We start from the raw sequence: 17,631 nt of genomic DNA on the forward strand, positions 1-17,631 counted from the left end.
GTCTATGGTCTGCAGGCCCCAAGGCACAAGCAGCAAAGCAGAGGAAAACTCATAAGGCAGAGGGAAAGATGGGGGGAGCCAGGGAGGAGAATGCGCCCTCCCAAACCTCACCTCAGACCCACACCCAAACAGCATGTTCAACAAACTGACCAATGGATAAATCCACCATCAATCACCTTCCAGACATGAGACTTTGGGAACACTTTCAATCTCAACTAGAACACCTTTGAAAAGTATTGTTGCTTTTTTTCATTTGTTTTGAGACAGGGTCTTGCTTTGTACTTCAGGCTGGCCTTGATGAGTTCAATAGACAGCCCAGGCTGGCCTTAAAATGCATAGCAATCCTCTTGCCTCAGCCTCCCACCTGCTGGGATTACAGATGTGTGCCACCATGCTCAACTAAAAAGTATTCTGGGCAAGGGGCTGGGGATTTAGCTCAGCAGCATAAGCGCCTGCCTTGCAAGCAGGCAGTCGTGAGTTCGATCCCTGGTACCGATAAAAAGGAAAAAGACAAAAAAAAAAAAAGTATTCTGGGCAAATATGAAAAGCGGAAGAATATTTATTTATGAACATAGCGGCTACTCAGTAGAATTTCCTTTCAATGTTCCATTTTAATTACAGATTTTAAGCAAATACCCTTGGAATGTTTAAGAAGTTGTAATTATCTAGTAGTATAGACTTCTAGAGAGTTCTAGCTATTTGCTTCAGTACTGGGGATGGACCCCAGGGCTCCATACCTATTAGGCAAGTGCTCTACTTCTGTGCTATATGCCCTGGTTATACTTTTTAAAAAAACTGCAAATACAATTAGTCTTTCGAAGAATTCCACATGGCTTATACTTCTGCCCTTCCCAGTAACCAGTCCAAATGTTCTCTCTGGAGTGCTAAAGAATGATCCAGGCAAGAAGGGCTGAGGGCTTTCTCCAACTATTTCATCAGTGGCCAAGCTGCATGGTCTCAGGTTTGGGGCTCAGGCTTTCTGATCACAAGTCTTCCCTCTGCCAAAAGCCCATGAATGGAACAGGTGGGAGGGACAGATTCCCGGGAGTGGCAATTTAAACCACCGTCCCGCCTTCCCAAGGCCTTTGGCCCAGTCCTGCCAAGGGAATTCGACTGAATTTTGATTGAGAGGCTAAACAACAAACAAACTTTTGCCTTTTGGCCAGAACCACCATCTTCCAGTAATTTGCCAAAATGATGAAGACAAAGGGAAAGAGGAGGGGACCCTGGTGTATGTTGTTTAGGCCTTTTAGAAAACACAGGGCTGTTCCTTTGACCACAGACATGCGAATCTACAAAAAGGGTGATGTTGTAGATGTCAAGGGGATGGGTAGTGTGCAAAGAGAAATGTACCACAAATGTCACCGTGGCCAAACAGGAAGAGTCTCCAGGGTTACCCAGCCTCCTGTTGGCACTGCTGTAAACAAGCAGGTTAAGAGCAAGGTACTCGCCACAAGGATTAATGTGTGTATTGGACACATTAAACATTTAAGGAGTCGTGACAGCTTCCTGGAACATGTGAAGGAAAAGGATCCGAAAAAGAAGAAAGCCAAAGAGAAAGGTACCTGGGTTCAACGGAAGCACCAGCAGGCCCCTCCCAGAGAAGCAAGCTTTGTGAACCCAGTGGGAAGGAGCCAGGGCTCTTGGAATGCATTCCCTTTGAATTTATGGCAGAAGCTGGGGATGGAGCCCTTCCCGATTGGCGGCCAAGTGTTCTAGGCCCTACTTAAAAATAAAAAATCATCCTGTGTTGTAAGGATGGTTTCCTTAATTGAACAGGTGTGTGGTGCCTTTACCTCTGGAACAAATATTTGGAGCAGATTTTCATTCTACCTAGTTAGTAGTGTTGGATCTTTACTCTTCAGTGTTTTTCTTTTAATTTCTTTTTTTTATTTAAAGAGAGAAAACAAAACAGAAAAAGGGTAGAAATAATACATAATTTCAAAAAAAAATAAACAGTAAGAAACCACTAGTTGATAATTACATATTGTCCTCTTACAAATAGTTGTTCAACAACAAATTGAACAACAAATAGTTGTTCAAGTTTCAGTGTTTTTCTTGCTGAAAGACATTGCTGAGGTACTGTGTAGTGCGTACTTAAATGGTCAAATATTTAAGAAATATTTATATTGGCTTGAAGATCCTGTAATGGTCAAATATTTATGAAATATTTATATTGGCTTTGAAGATGGAGAAAAGAAGTATCAAAATAAATGGAAGTCACTTCGGTTAAATAAGTGGAAGTCCACCTCAGTTAAATAAATTGTTTAAAGCAAAAAACAAAACCAATACAAACAAACAAATGTTAACTGGCTCAGATGCTGCAAAATTACAATCAGACTTTTTTTCTTTGCTTTTGCTGTGCTGAGGATCAAACCTAGAGCCTCACAGATGCTAAGTAAGAGCTTTACCATGCAGCTACACGCTCAGTCCCTGATCAGGGATCATTTTCTCTTTCATAGAAACTGTCTGGGCTGGGTTCTGAAAACTTACACACTTTTTTCTTTGGATCTTGTTAACATCCTAATGCCTGGTTACTGTAGCCAAGCTATCAGCAAGGAAATTATATAACTAGAGGACAGCTTCCTAATGAGTGTGAGACCAGTGTAAAACACTAGGAGATGAGTGTGGCATGCCTGTAATCCCAGCACTTGGAGGCTGAAACAGGAGGATTACTCAGAGGCTGAAACAGGATTGCCCGGAGTTGGAGGCCAGCCTGAACTACAATATGAGACCCTGTCTCAAAAAATAAACAAACAAACAAACCAGCAGGAACACTCCACTTACTGATGCAAACACAGGATGGTTCTTCTCAAATTGTCCCTGACACCACATTTTAAAAATTAATTAATCAATTAATTAATTAATGTTACTGTGGATTGAACCCAGGACCTTTGCAGTGAGGTACATCCCCAGGCTTTAGAAAAAATTTTTAAGACAGTGTCACACTAAATCCCTAAATTGTCCAGACTGGGCTAGAACTTTCCATCCTCCTGCCTCAGCCTCCCAGAGTGTGGGGAGACTGAGCATGTGCCATCACGCCTGGCTCCCACCACACTTTAAAGGAGTTTAATCATTATAGATTCTGACTTCTGCACTTACCTGGAGGGAGATGATAACCAGATCTGCTTGTTTGGGGTCTGCTTGTTGATCACGTATGTTCCTAGGTCTCCACCCAGTTTAACTGTCAAGACGCCGCTCTAGTTCAGGTGGAAGAGAGAAAGAAGATAAAATCAATCAAAAACAGCCCTTTGCCATTCATTGCTGTGTATCGTGTGTACAAATACGCAGTTTATATCCTAAGGCAGTCTTCATGGGGCTGGAAATGTAGCTTGGTGGCATTGTTGTGTGTTTAGCAGGAGCGAGGCCTTGGATTCCATTCCCAGCACCAACAGGGAAAGAAATCTTTAATGTAGTACCTGGAAACAGGAGAGCATATAAAGAACATTGCTCTCAGGACCAGAATAAGATTGATCATGATGCTGACGTCTCATAGTGCTTTTCCAACTCCTCACCAGCTTGGTGAGGTGAAGATGGTTGTTTTGTCCCAAGGGTTTGGCACTGGCAAACACCCCTGCTGCCCCCAGGCACCCACAGAATAAGCCGGAGGATGTCACAAACAGAGACACCAACTCCAGAGCCCTCTGTCAGTACAGGCACTGCATGTGACAAGTCTGTTATAAAGGAAAGAAGGAAGCAATCAGTCCACCTGCCTTTCTTGTCTCAGAAGAGCTGTGGCCTTAGCTATGTAGGGAGAAGGCAGCAGCCCCAGCCTGTCTGTTATTTTTGGATCCTTCCCATCCATCTGACTGCGCCTCAGACCCTGCTGCAAGAGCCTGGAATTCCCTAAAGACTGGCGGGTCCAGCTGTAGCCCATAAGTGCTCATTTAAATGTGAAAACACCTTCCCAAAGAAGCCTTTTATGCACAGGCCTGCACTCTTTGGAGTGGGCAGGGTGTGCAAGACAGGGCTGTGCTCTGAGCTCCTCCTGTAAGAACTGGGAGCCAGCAGAGAGCAAGGTGACCTTTCTCTGTGCTGCTGGAGCTTTCTGATCAGTCCCTGGATGACTCTCCAGATGCACTTTGTACAAATACAGTGATTTAAATGCAGGAGGAATGTAACAGGGTGGAGGACACAGATGGTTCCGCCTGAAGGAGACAATTTGTCTCCTCTGTGATTCACCTTTGCCCTACTTCCAAGTGTACTGACATGTACAGAGCTGGCTAGGAAAATGTTCTACCCCTCAAGTGGCTTTAAACCAATGCCAATGAGTCTAGTCAAGGTGCTGACCTGTAGCCTTGAAACTACCTGCTTCCTACATTAAGCATGAGCTAGGCCACACTGAAAGAAGTGGTGAGGTACCAGGGCAAGAAAGTCAGTCAGATAGCAGAGGTGAAGCAACTGACACAAAGCACAAGACACCTCCTCAAACTGTGTTACGCAGATTCCTCCAAACTTAGAGGCCACCTGCTACCAGAATCCAATACTCCTGCTTACCTCTCTCTGCCCATTGCAGAGGTGTCTTTCTGTCTCCTACCCAGCCCAGCTCACAGTACTCACATACTTCCCACCATTCTCACAGTCACTCAGCCCCAAACCACTCTCTGCTTCACAAATTAATAAAACCTGGGTCCGGCCCTTTGTCATGGCCTTTGTTCCAGTTAATCATTATCTGACTGGATTTAGGACCCTCTTGGCTCCCTGCAACTGCTGATATGTCTTTGTCTCTTTATTTTTGTTGTGGGTTGCACCGGAAGTGATAGATTGTAATTTACCTGGGAAAATTTGAAATTTTCTCTGGGATTACAATTTATAAGCTCCTCTAGACTGATGAGGTCTGGACTGGCTTTCTGTATTTGGCGCCCAAGATGGGGCCTGAACTCTTGATCTTCTTGTCTCATGCTCCAGAATTGGAGCCTGGCAATCCACTGGCAATCCACTGGACCTTGCATGATTTATAGGTAATCAAAGTATTTTACCTAACCACAGTGTTCAGATACAAGCAGGATTCATCAAGGGTAATACTGGGACAATCACTTTTCTTATCTGCAGAAGAGGAACAGTTTAGCCAACTGACTACAATGCTGTTAAAAGTTGTAGCTATTCACATGTCATCTAGAACAGTTGTTATGTTACTCCAACAGATAGCTAAATTTTATCCTTTCTTTTCCAATGCCAGAACTCTAGATCCGATGGTTTGGGATAGATGACTGACAGCTTTTACAAAGCTGCAAGACAAGACCAAAAAATTCATCCTGAAACCACTGCCACTTGGAAGCTGGTTAAATCAGTACTTTAGTCTTTGCAACATAACTGCAAAGAAGGCAGATTAGTCACAGATATTCTTAATAAAAGAGTCAAATTATCCTGGTAAAATGCCTTGGGGTACAGTAATTGAGGAAAAAAGGAGGCTTGGCATAACCATAATAAAGAGTCAGGTTGCCACAGTGATGTGCTTCTGAATGGACTGAGAAGGAAACAAAGCTTGTTTAACAAGTCCAGCTGATCCGCTGATTTCACTTTTATGAAATACTCTAAAGGAAATGCAGCGCGTTTCCATGTTATCAACACCCTCTCCTTTGTCGTCCACACCCAATTTGGAAGGTGACACCCCAGTTCGCTCTTCTCTACATCCTGCTCCTTCCACTTCTTATAGTTCCTCCCTGCCCTGTACCAAAGAGCCAGCTCAGAGAGGACCCCTTCCATCCCCTCCCACAAGACAGCCAAAATACCTTGATGTGGTTAGATGCACGCAACCAGCGTGTTTTCCTGTCACTGCAGAGACAGACCTAGATAGTTCTAACTGTAACTGCAATCACAGGCTGCTTTGAATTTCTAATCATGCAAAGAGTTGAGACAGAGTGTTGGACAGTGGTCTTCAAGGTTCTTACATATTACAGATAATACACATTAATATAATACAAGGGTTTCAATTGGTGCCAGGAGATTTAACCCATCTCACTGGCACATGTTTATCATCGACATATTACCTCCATATTTGATTCATGATCAAGGGTACTAACATCAGAACAGGCACAGGTTAATCAAGATAGCAGGGATGAAAATCTTAAAGCTATCACAAATGAAATGTTATCAGGTATGGGCTGATATGCTGATTTATAAGTCCAAGCATGAGCATTGGTGCTTCTTTTCATGAAGCGTAAAGAACTTCTGCACAGTGCTTGGATTTCTATTCCAGAAGATGGCACACCCAACAAACCTTCTACCCAAATACTCAAGGGCCTATAGGATCTCATACTCAGTGTATGGCATGATTACAAGAGGCAGTGGATAGGCAAACTTTTCACAACATGGCGCTGATAGTCTCGTTCACCAACTAGCATATGAAAATGCTAACAGTATGCATGCACCAGTCTGAGCCTCTGTCCTTCATACTGAATATTGCTTACATTTGTGCATGCCAAAATATTGGAACTACCAATCATGCTTCTTTACTTACAGCATGGACTATATCCCAAAAACGTTGCCACTAAATTTGATGATTAAATGTTTTAACTGTGGCAAACAGGGTCACACCATTGGCACTGTCCAACGCCTCCCAAGGTATCAGCTTCTTTGGCTGAACAGGCTGTTACTAAACCAGGCCCTGTTTACCACCTAATTCGAGTCCATGTTGCATGAAAGGCTGCCATTGAGCAAAAGATTATAAATCTAAATATTATAAAGATGGCAGACTCTTGCAGGGAAAAGGGTCAGTGACCCAAACTTCCAGGGCCACAGAAACAACAGAAGATTGTTCAGTCAGTACTCTTGATGATTCGGATGCTGTCGGGCCAGTTATATCCAGTCCAAACTAGAAAAACAAAAGGCCCCTGCAGGATGGGTGCATGGGGAGAGCATGCACCCCTCCTACAAGGGACCAAGCAGAGTGTAAGATGAGATTTACAGTGGCTTCCCGCATTCATTTACTGGGGGAGAGAAAAGCCAGTTTTAATTTCCACTGGAGTCTATGGGCCACTGCCAGAGGAACTGTGGGAATGGTTATTGGAAAAATAAGTTTAATTTCTGAAGGTCTTCTTGTGATACCAACCTTAATAGATGGGGATTGTAATCAGGAGATACCTGTAGCGCTCTGTTTTATCAGCATTTGCATGGTTGAACCTGTGACCTGATTGCTCAGGTCTTTGCCCAAAATTTAGTCAACTCCTACCCTAAAGCCCTCAAGTGAGCCTGGCAGAGACAAGCCTTTAAGCAAGGACATTTATTTTTCCCAGGATGTTTCAGTTCATAGACCTACTTGTATGATTCAGTTAAGTGGGAAATCTTTTACTGAATTGATGGGTACAGGAACTGATGTCCCCATAGTAAATAGCCAGTTGTGACTGTCCGTTTGGCTGACTAGATCTATTTGCATTGCTTAAAGCCAGTTGAGGGGGTAGAACACTTTCCTAGCCAGCTCTGTATGTATCAGAACACTTGGAAGGAGGGCAAAGGAGGCAGATGGTCTTCTTTCTGGGGAGGCTGTCTTGGTGGTCCCCACATAACACTAGTGACACAACCCACAGACTCATGATGGAGATGGGTGACAATATTAGATTATTATTATTTTGTGGGGGGCGTGGCTGGGATGAAACTGTAGGCCTGATGCATGCTGGGCAAGAGCTGCACCCCAGTCCTCTGTATTAACCATTTAAAGTGCACAGTTCAGTGAGGCCAAGTTCAGTTACATTGCTGTGCAACGTGTCTCTACAGCCTTTCTATCTTGCATCATTGAACCTCTATGCCCATTACATACTAATTCTCCTTCTCCCAGCCCTTGGAAACTATCACAACCTGCCTACTTTCTATGATTTAGATTACTTTTCTTGTGGTAATGGGAATGGGACCCAGTTGTGCTCTACACTGAACTATATTCCCAGTTCTTCTAATTTTTTTGAGACAGGGTCTAGCTAAATTGCAAGGTCTAGCTCAAACCTGTAATCTTCCTGCTTCAGCCTCCCAGAGTGCTGGGATTACAGGTATGTGCCACCACCATGCCAACCCAACTAAATGTGATTTTTAAAGGGTGAGGAGCATACTGTATATAGGCTTATTTAAAACAATTTTTTTTTTCAGCTGGAGAAGGTGACACAGGACTGTAATCCCAGTATTCTGAGAAGTTAAGACAGGAAGATCTCAAGTTCAAATGACACAGTGAGAATTTGCCTCAAAATAGGTAAAAAAAAGGGCTGGGGAGGTGGCTCCCTACAAAGACTCCGGGCTCAATATCCATCAAGGGGGAAGGAAAAAAAGGCACAGCCCACTCTTTCACGAAGATCATGTTAATAAGACAAACGAGAGGGCCGAGCGTGTGGCCAGCGGAAGAGCACGTGTAGGCCCAGGCCTGTCCATAGCACCACAAACAAACAAACCAACAAACACCAATGTGAGTTCTTTGAATCCACAGCTCTGGAACTGCTCCAACTGGCATTCACGCAGCTCCCCCCACAAGCCGTGGTCCTCCTGTCCTGCTCAGGTGTCTCAGGGAGGCTGTAGGTCCCACCTTAGCGCTGTGCTCCCTGTAATCAGCTGGAGCCCACCCCTAACCTCGCCGCTTTAACACCAGGGAACAAGGGCAGGGTCTTCCATTAGCGTACTTGGTGTCCAGAACTCCACACTTGCAGCAAAATGTGAGCAGGACATGAAAGGACATTTCTGAGTGAACACAGGGCATTCAAAGGTGATGGAGCAGGTGCTGGTCGGGCACTGTGATACTACTGCCTGCCAAAACGAAGGGCCAGGGTAGGCAAGGTAGGAGTCACAGCCCTTAGCTTCCACATGGCTTGTTCACAGCAAGCCATCTGCTTCTCTTCCCATGGGGCTGGAAGCTATTCCAGACCAAAGAACCAGTGACCGAACTGGCTCACTGGGACACATGGATGCTTTTGGAACTGTCTACAAGTACATCACATGAAGAGGGCTTTTTATTCATCATCATTATTCTTTTTCAGGCAATCTGATTCTGTTTTAGGAGAATTGGAGCACTAAAGTGCAGGCCAGCCAGCAGACGGGCAAAATATTGAGCGGTTGCTGAGAAACGGGTCTCAACAGACAAACAGACCCTGGGCCCAGTCAGCGTAGACCTTGGCCTCACAGTTGAGGCTTACCGACTCCAGCTAATTAGTGTCAGCACTATAAATGCAAAAATTGCAATTACTGTTGTCACTAGCTCACTTGTGGAAAGACACAAGTCAGGAGGTTTCATATGTATGTGACTTCCCCTAAGGAGTAAGGCTAATGACTATGAAGCACTTTTGGTGCTCTGTTCTTTGATGCTGGGACTGAATGCTTGCTAAGCGTATTCTCTACCACCAAGCTGCACCTCCAGCCTGTGCTGTTCTGAGTAATCCCAACAGGAACCAGGAGAAATAGGGATTAATGCCACCCACGGAAACCAGATAACTCAGGTAACGACTCTCAGAAAATTCCACTCCAGGATGCTAAGCCATATATTTGTTCTCTTATCCAGTGAAGTCTGGTCTCTAAGCAAGGATCCTGAACCCGGGGTCCAAAGGCAGGCTTGAGGGCCACAGTCCTGCTCTGGAGGTGAAACTGTGCTCACAGCTGAGGGTGGAAGTGTTTCTTGGGTGAGAGCCCAGAACAGCCATCAGATTCTTCTCATGGCCTTGATCCCCAAAACATTAGATCTGCACTCTGAAGCAATTTAGTGACAACATAGCAACAAGCCAGTCCCCGTTAAGACATGTAACAGGTCAGGGCTCTGCTCAAAACAAAAAAGTTGAAGACAGATTGGAGGTAACTGTTCAACTATCATGGCGATGGTAACAGTTCATGGTCACATTTGCTGGGTCAAGTCCAGCAGACTCAGTGATTGCCTGGTAAATGGAAGTGCTTTTAGCTCTGTGGGTGTCCCTTCTAATAACCAGCAGGGGGTGAGGCCTGGACCCAGGTATCAGCTCACCCACTATCTGAGGCCCACCAGATCTGATGATAGGCAGCTAACACGCTGCTCGAGGGCACTGAAGAACAGTGCTTGGTGCTTGGGCTTGTCACAGTTATTGCTCCTGTCTATCTACTTGGCCCGTAAGAAGTCACGAGAAGATCTATAAATGCTTATGGGTGTCAATGAAAGCATGTTTTGGATATGTCTGTGGGCCACACTTCTGCATTTCTCTAAGGATGGCAAGGAAGGGACAGTGTCCCTATGGCCAGGGAGCACGTGTGCAAACACACAGGAACAACACTTGCTCGTTCTCAGCTGGATGACAGAGGAAGGAAGGGTGTCTGCCTCCCTGGAGCAGAGCAGGGCTTCGTAAGGAGGCAGACCCTGACGGCAGGAGAAGGTTACCCTGCGACAGCCCACATCACAGTGTTACAGGTGTTCAGTCTGCAGCACGCCTTTTGATTTATCTTATATTGGAAATATAAGCACCTGCAGAACTCTAACCAGCAATTTAGCACAGGATAGTTAGCGTTTTATGTGCCTATTACTAGTTCAAACTGTGGAGGCAACCACTAAATATCTTTTGCTTTGTAAATCCACACTGGAGAATTTGCTAATCATAAGGAATTTGTTAGGAATACTTTTTCCCTAGTGAGTAGTGATATAACGAGAAATAGAAAGAGAAATATAGACACCTCTTTCTTTACAGAAGAAATAATGGAATCTAGAAAGCCCAGCACCCTAAAACTCTTCCTGGAGACACCCTGACCCGTTTGCCACCTGCTTCAAACTAATTTAACAAGGTAAACCAGATCCACTTGCTAGAACATACTTGGCTGATTCGGTTCCAATGAAACATTCACGTAAACCACCTGGGCCAGCTGGGGCTTCACTAATGCTAGAAGAACAGGCATTTGTGGCTTGCTGATCAATGTTTGTGGACCACAGCAGAGTTTAGCCTGAGAATTGGGGTCCCTGTAGTGGTTATAGCCCCTCGCAGGGATACAGGGCAAAGGAGGCCTAAAACTCCCTGCCTCCCATCACTGCATGGGTAGTCAGATAGAAAATCTAATTGGGAAGGGTCCCCAAGCGGTTTGGACCTCCTGGCCTCTCTTACTAATCACTTTTTAAGTTAAAGAAAAATAATTTTATGTTTTGAGGCAGGATCTTGCTATGCAGTGCAGGAAGGCCTTGAACTCACTATGTATCCCAGGCTGGCCTCAAACTCATGCCGATCCTCTTGACTCAGCCTCCCAAGTGCTGGACATTCCCTGGCTGGACACTGCTGCATTTTCTATTGCTGACAGCAACCAGTGAATTCATGTAGAGGCATTTAGTCTGTTCTCACCCACATACTACTACTTTTTCCCACCCGTTTCCCTACAACCGGGCCTGACACCTTCTCCAAGACTTTCCCGCTCACTCCGTCCTACGGAATCCAATTTCTATGTAGCGGCCCTCAAGCAAACACCCTATACCATTTCTGCCACTTTGATCTGTCAGCTGATGGACCTACATAATCCCACGACTTCATCCAAAATCCACACTTCATGACAATTTTTGGTGTCAATTTCTGTCAAGAGGATTAACCCCTGTCTGGGATATAGGAGGAGGGAAAATCTCCCACCTGCAAAAGAAGAGCTGCCCTGAGGCCTAAGCAACAAATCCACAAGCAGACACTTGCTCAAGTCTGCCATCTGGGGGCCACTTACGCGAAGCGCACCACTTCCTTGGTTTGGGACCTGGAGGTCACCTCTCATCCAACTCTGACATCCTTATGCCAGCTGCAGATTAGAATCACCTGGGAAGACCATGGCCTCTGCCCTGTGCACACCTCTGACCCATGAAGTCAAAATCTCTAGGGGTAGGACCCTGGGATGTACATTACAGTACTTGGTTAATTTTTCAAAAATATGCTTCATGGGAATCAACCCCTCCACATCACAATGGTCCAGAAGTGGAGTCCATGTCTGTGCAAACCAAGTAACTCTTGGGCAATTACCTTACTTCTGCTGAAGAACTGATGGTCTTGTTCAGCATGCCCTGCAGCAACCTGCTACACAAGTGCATGCCCAGGGCCCTCCCGATTTTCCTCCATGATACTGGTGCAGTTCAGAGACCTTTTCTTCCCAGTGCTGGGACTGGACAAGTGCTCTACCACTGAGCTACACCCAGTCCCTGGGAAACTATATTTTCAGTCAGAAATAGAAGTCCAGTGATTAGCCCAGGGTTACTGGGAGACTGGATTGTAAAACTTGGCCCCTAGTCTTGTGGTCCCACTCATAACTCTATGCTGCTGAAGCTTAACTCAGCTGGAGGAGCATTCATGGCTGTACTGGAAATTGAGCCCAGGATCTTTTGAGACAGAGTCTTGCTAGATTGGCCAGACTGGGCTTGAACTTTTGATCCTCCTGTGTGAGCTTTCCAGAGTGCTGGGACTGTAGGTATAGGCTGTTTATTCTTTTTTTTTTTTTTTTTTTTTTTTTTTTTTTTTGACATAGGGTCTCGCTGTGTAGTTCAGGGTGGCCTTGAACTCACCATGTAGCCCAGGCTGGTCTTGAACTCATGGTGATCTTTTTGCCTCAGCCTCCCAAATGCTGGGGTTACAGGCATGTGCCACCATGCCAGGCCTTGTGGTACTAGGGACTGAACCACAAAGTTGCTCTACCACTGAGCTATATCCTCAGCTCTTTTTACCTTGAGGTGGGGTCTTGCTAAATTGCACAGGCTGGGATCTCCTGCCTTGGCCCCTAGAGTAGCTCAGATTATAGGCCTGCACCACCATACCTGACTTGGAGGGGCACTCCTTAATGCAGTAAACTACAAGCCTAAGGAAGGAACAGAATAATTAAAATAAGCCATGAAGTACCCCAAAGGAGACATCATAGTCTTCCAACGTGTAGGGCTTGTCTGCAAGGTCTTCAAAAAACTCTGCCAAGGAGTCCAGGGTCTCCTCTGCTAGTCTTTCATAGGCAGTCTCATCCAGAGTCCTGTAGAGGGGGAAACATAGCTATCACAAACACGATTAGTAAACCATTCCGTTTCATTACGGGAAAGTTCATGTACTTTTTTTTTGTTTGGTACTGGGGACTGAACTCACAACCTTGCGCTTGCCAAGCAAGCACTTAGGCCGCTGAGCTAAATACTTGGCCCTTCGTGTATTTTTTTAAGTCTAATTTTTACATTGATGAGAAATAGCTACTATGCATAGACTAATAACGTAAACTGTAAGAACTGAGTTACAGAGAGATATAAGCCTCTCTTCCAAACAGTCCCCATAGCCAGAGGCATCTACATAGTCTTCTGTACCGTTCTAGAGTTTTATGCTCTTTTAAATGCATAAAGAAAGCATCTGGGCACTTTTCACTTCATGTTTATAAGTAGCCCCATATTAGCATATGTGTCTTTTCATGCATTTCATTTTATACTCGAGCTAAGAGCTTTTTGTGCCCATGAGGACGCATCTGTAGGTCATGAGGTAGACGTCACACAGCTCCATTGCATGAGTTTCTGAGGGGCGAAAGTAAAGCACCAGTGGCTGTCAGAGAGCAAGTCCAAGACGTAACTCTTGCCATTGGCCCCTTCTCCACCCCACCTGTCCCCTACTGCAAGTGGACAGTAGGGGCAGGCTCTGGAGGGAGGGGTCCGCCTGATGGAGTGCAATGGGCACGTCAAAGAGAGCCAGAGAGGCTGGCTGCTGTGTCTTGAGGACTCTGAGAACACAAGAGTGATACACCCGACCCAGGAATCAAGTCCAGAGCCGAGAACAAGGCAGGTGCACCCTGCAGTGACCCACAGCAGGACAAAGAGGTCATCACAGAGGCCCCCAAGGGACTTCCAGGGAAGGCAGCTGGACTCGGGGCATCCCACAAGGGCTTTACTTATTGTCACAGTACCTCAGGGTGTGGCCATCAAAGCACACACCCAAATGTGCAGCCCAGGGCTCCGGCCTCATGAACACAGGATGGGGAGCTTTCTGGGCTCCCAGGCGCTGTGTGTGAGCCACACTGCCTGCTGTCACCTGGTATCTGTGATAATTGCAGGGCCCAGGGTGCAGCTAAGGAGCATGCGGCTGATGAGTTAGGATGTCCCTGCCTGTTAGGTGGCTCCCTGCTGCTTTCAGCAGATGTGATAGAACAGTGAGAAGGGGACACATGGCAGGTTTACAAGGATGAGTGAAACCGAGCATGTTCTGATCAATAGCTGCCTGTTGATGGAAAAGTCAGAGGAGATTAAGGCCTTCAATACAAAGACCTTCCACTAAGCCAGAAAAGGGACCCAAGCTTCTCTGCAAAGACCAACTCCAGGGCATTGCTGGTCCCCAGTCTCGGGTGTGGGGCATCCAAGAAATACAGTGGCTAAGGACTTCCACCCGGGAAGACATCTAGATGTGGTCCCTGACACCCAGGATACGCTGGCAGTAAACAGATCAGAAGACCACCAGGCTTTGAGGAAAATCCTATTATTAAAGAAGCAGGATAGCTGAGGTTAACCTGTGAGAGCCTTAAACAGCCTTTGGAAGCCCAGACTGCTGCCAGCAAGAAGTGGGCTGGGAAGATGTCCCACTATCTGCTTCCCTGCAAGCCAGGAGGGTAACAGACAAGGAGAAGCTGCCTAGAGGCTAAGCCAGCACTTGGGAGGACAGGCTGAGGTTGTCCCCAGGTAGCCCAGTAGGCCACCTATCACAGCCACTCTTCTCTGAATAGGAGTTATTAAAGCAGTTACCCTGCACCCCCCACCCTCCATGTCAGTGTGGGAGGCCACTCCAGACCTGAGAGAGAGGAATGCATGTCACCATGAAACCTGGGACTCTGAGGTGGCCTCAGTGACCAAATGGGCCTTTGCTTGGCTCCCCACTGCTGGGTACGTCTCTGGTAGGAAGGAGGCTCCTGTATGCCTCAGTTGGCAGCGGGCAGACTGCAGTAGGGCAGGACACCTTCCTGGCTTCCTGTCGTTCCTACAGGACACTCACGAGAGGACACTCCAGCATTCCCTGCAGTGCACTAGGCCACAAATTCAAGTTCTCTCTGGAGTGTGGCTGAGGGACAAGTGCTACTTCCAAAATGTGGGCAGGGTGAGCTGACCTCCACAGGGCCGGACACACACAGGCACTGACACAGGAGACGGAAGTGGGTTCCCAGCTCCTTGCACAGAGCAGGGCTGAGCTGCCCATGCACTGTGAGCTTCATACTGGGCACAATCTGCACGGAGGGTGACATAAACCATCATGAGCTTCAGCCACCACACTCTTGGGTCCATCTACTCCGTGGTATGGCCTACCTTGACTAGGGCACTAAAGAATTCAAATAACATTCTGGAGCCAACCAAAAAGTCCAGCAGCTGGGGACGGGTTACAGGAGTCGTGCGGCAGCCATATAACCTTGCTACGGCATTAGAGGATGCGAAGGATCCTTAGGGATCTGGAAACATGCTGACAGGGGTTGGTCTCAGAGGGAAACAGGATCCATAAGTGAGACAGAGAGAGGAAAGCACAAGAGGAGGGGTCTTTTAGGGGTGAAAGGCGTTTTAATCTTACCCGGTGTTGCCCAAAGTTCCTGAGTTTCTCAAATGCATCAAATGGACACTCTGCTTTTTACCATTTAGGATCTGGCGGAGGTAGTAGAGGGTCAGACTCTAAAAGCCAAAGCGAAGAATGTTATGTTACCATTTTTCAGTTAATTATGATCTAATCGTATAAGGTTTAGATATCACCATCTACATTAAAGAGTGGCCATATTAGCTGGACATGGTGGAGCATGCCTATAATCAGAGCTGTGAAGCTGAGGCAGAGGAGTCGCAAGTTCAAGCTCAGTTTAAAAAAAAATGTAAAAAGTAAAAAAATTGAGCATATAGGTCTATGCAAAGGCCCTAAGGCTCAATCTCTAGTACTGTGAAAAAATTATCATGGGACTTTTTATGTGTGTGTGCTGGGGAATAAACCTAGGGCTGTGCACAGGTTAGCCAATGTTAGTTTTTCAGGAATCTTTTTTTCTTTCCCCTTGTTAATGCTAGCAGTTGAATCCAGGCCTTTCACACTGAGCTACACCTCCAGCTCATTTTTAAAATTAATTTTTTACTTTGCTACCAGGTCTTGCTAAGTTGCCCAGGCTGGGCTCATACTTTCACGTTTCCTGTCTCATCCTCTGAAAGGGCTGGGATTACAGGTGTGTACCATGAGGCCTGGCTAGAAGCTTCTGTTCTTTTTTACCTCTCTGTGATACATTATATGAGCTCTCTGGTCTCTCCCTAAGCACTATCCAACAGGATAGCCATGCGCCACATATAGCTACTTAAATTTAAATTTATTGAGACCAAAGTAAGATAAAAGTTCTTCAGCAGTGCTGGCCATCTTTCGAGTGTCCCTAGACACATGTGGCTAGCAGCACAGGGGCCACTTCCATTGTGGCAGGGGGTCTAATTGGTCATCGCTGCTGTCACAGGCTACTCAGGAAGCTGGGGTTTTGTGGGAGGCAGGAGAGCATCCCAACCCGTCTGGGACATGAGGAAGAAAAACACAAAAAACAGCAAGAGACACAAGTCTACGGAAGACCGGATGAGGGCTGGGACCGCCAACATCTGCAGGCAGAGTGGGGCCTGCGGGTTCTCGGCATCACTAACTGCTGACGGGCCGCACTGATCCCCACCGGCCGTGCTGTGCGGAACCCACTGACCAGCTACCGGGGAGTGGGCGCGTATGCCTGAGTGCCAGAGCTTGCAGAAAGCGGTGTGTCGAGGCAAGGGTGTCCATGAAGAGGTACGTGCCAGGGGGCTATGGCCTGCAAAGGGCACTCTGGTTGCCACGGCAGAGCAGTCATCACTGCGGCTCTTCAGCCTGCAGTGCCTAGGTGCTGGCAGGAGGCGGCAGAGGTCACTGAACTGAATGAAGGTGCACAGAGGAGCTGAGTGCAGGTCACCGAGGGGAGACGGAAGCTCGGAAGTATGACAGCCAGTGTCCACTCTCAGTCCATCTGTCAGGCATGACCCTCAATCTGCACACACATGCAGCTTCATGGCAGTCATGGGAGGGCAGTGTCAATACCGCTGTCATTCAGGACAACCGTGTCCTATAAAGTTGCTAGACACCCACTTAGCGAATCATTCCTAGGGGCTCGCAGGTTAGACTCCAACAGAGCCCTGGGCAAAACATTTTCACCAACAGAATGACACGGAGCCGGAGCCTTGCTTCCTATCTAAGGACACCTTATTTTATTTATTGCTGATTCACTAACAATGAATTTGGGACAGCAGCACTTTGCTCATGCCTGAGCAAGGGGTATCTGCCACAAGAATCTTCTCTGTAAAATATGTAATTGGTCTCCTTGCACTTTCTTTAGGATTAGGCTTGGGCCGATTTAATTAATTAACTAGTTTTTATGGTACTAGGGGATTGAGCTACATGCCCAGCCCTTTTTAGATTTTTTAACACAGGCTCTTACTAGGCTTGCAATCCTCCTGTTTTGACCTCCTGGGTGCTGGGACTGTAACTTGAGCGACCACACTCTTGCTTTCTTTCCTTCTTTCCCTCCCTGTCATCCTTCCTACGGTGGGACTGAACCCAGGGTGTCCTGCATTCTGGGCAAGTACGCTCCCGCTTGTGGTATCTGCAGTAAGCAGCATAAGGCCACTTAATCACACTGTGAGCTGAAACAGGCAGAGACAGAGGACACGCTGCTTGACTGCTAGTGGGAAACCGCTCCCAGGGGCTTTGAACGCGGCTGGGGTGTGAG

The 17,631-nt window shown here is 46.6% G+C and overlaps 1 protein-coding gene across 3 annotated transcripts in view; it reads right to left on the bottom strand.

The window, feature by feature from the left end:
• The window catches only part of Fxn (frataxin), a 43,728-nt gene that overhangs the window by 23,841 nt on the left and 2,256 nt on the right, over window positions 1–17,631 (bottom strand). For all 3 annotated transcript variants that reach the window (XM_063250186.1, XM_003472275.5, XM_063250182.1), the window contains exons 2-4: window positions 15,441–15,538; window positions 12,774–12,894; window positions 3,103–3,200 (exon numbers count right to left, since the gene is read on the bottom strand). In XM_063250186.1, coding sequence (XP_063106256.1) covers window positions 3,103–3,200; window positions 12,774–12,894; window positions 15,441–15,538 — 317 coding nt within the window. The remainder of the gene's footprint in view (window positions 1–3,102; window positions 3,201–12,773; window positions 12,895–15,440; window positions 15,539–17,631) is intronic.

This window comes from Cavia porcellus, unplaced genomic scaffold (assembly GCF_034190915.1).
Source record: "Cavia porcellus strain 051 isolate PalLab524CR breed Dunkin Hartley unplaced genomic scaffold, mCavPor4.1 scaffold_1, whole genome shotgun sequence".
In the NCBI taxonomy this organism is placed as follows: domain Eukaryota; kingdom Metazoa; phylum Chordata; class Mammalia; order Rodentia; family Caviidae; genus Cavia; species Cavia porcellus.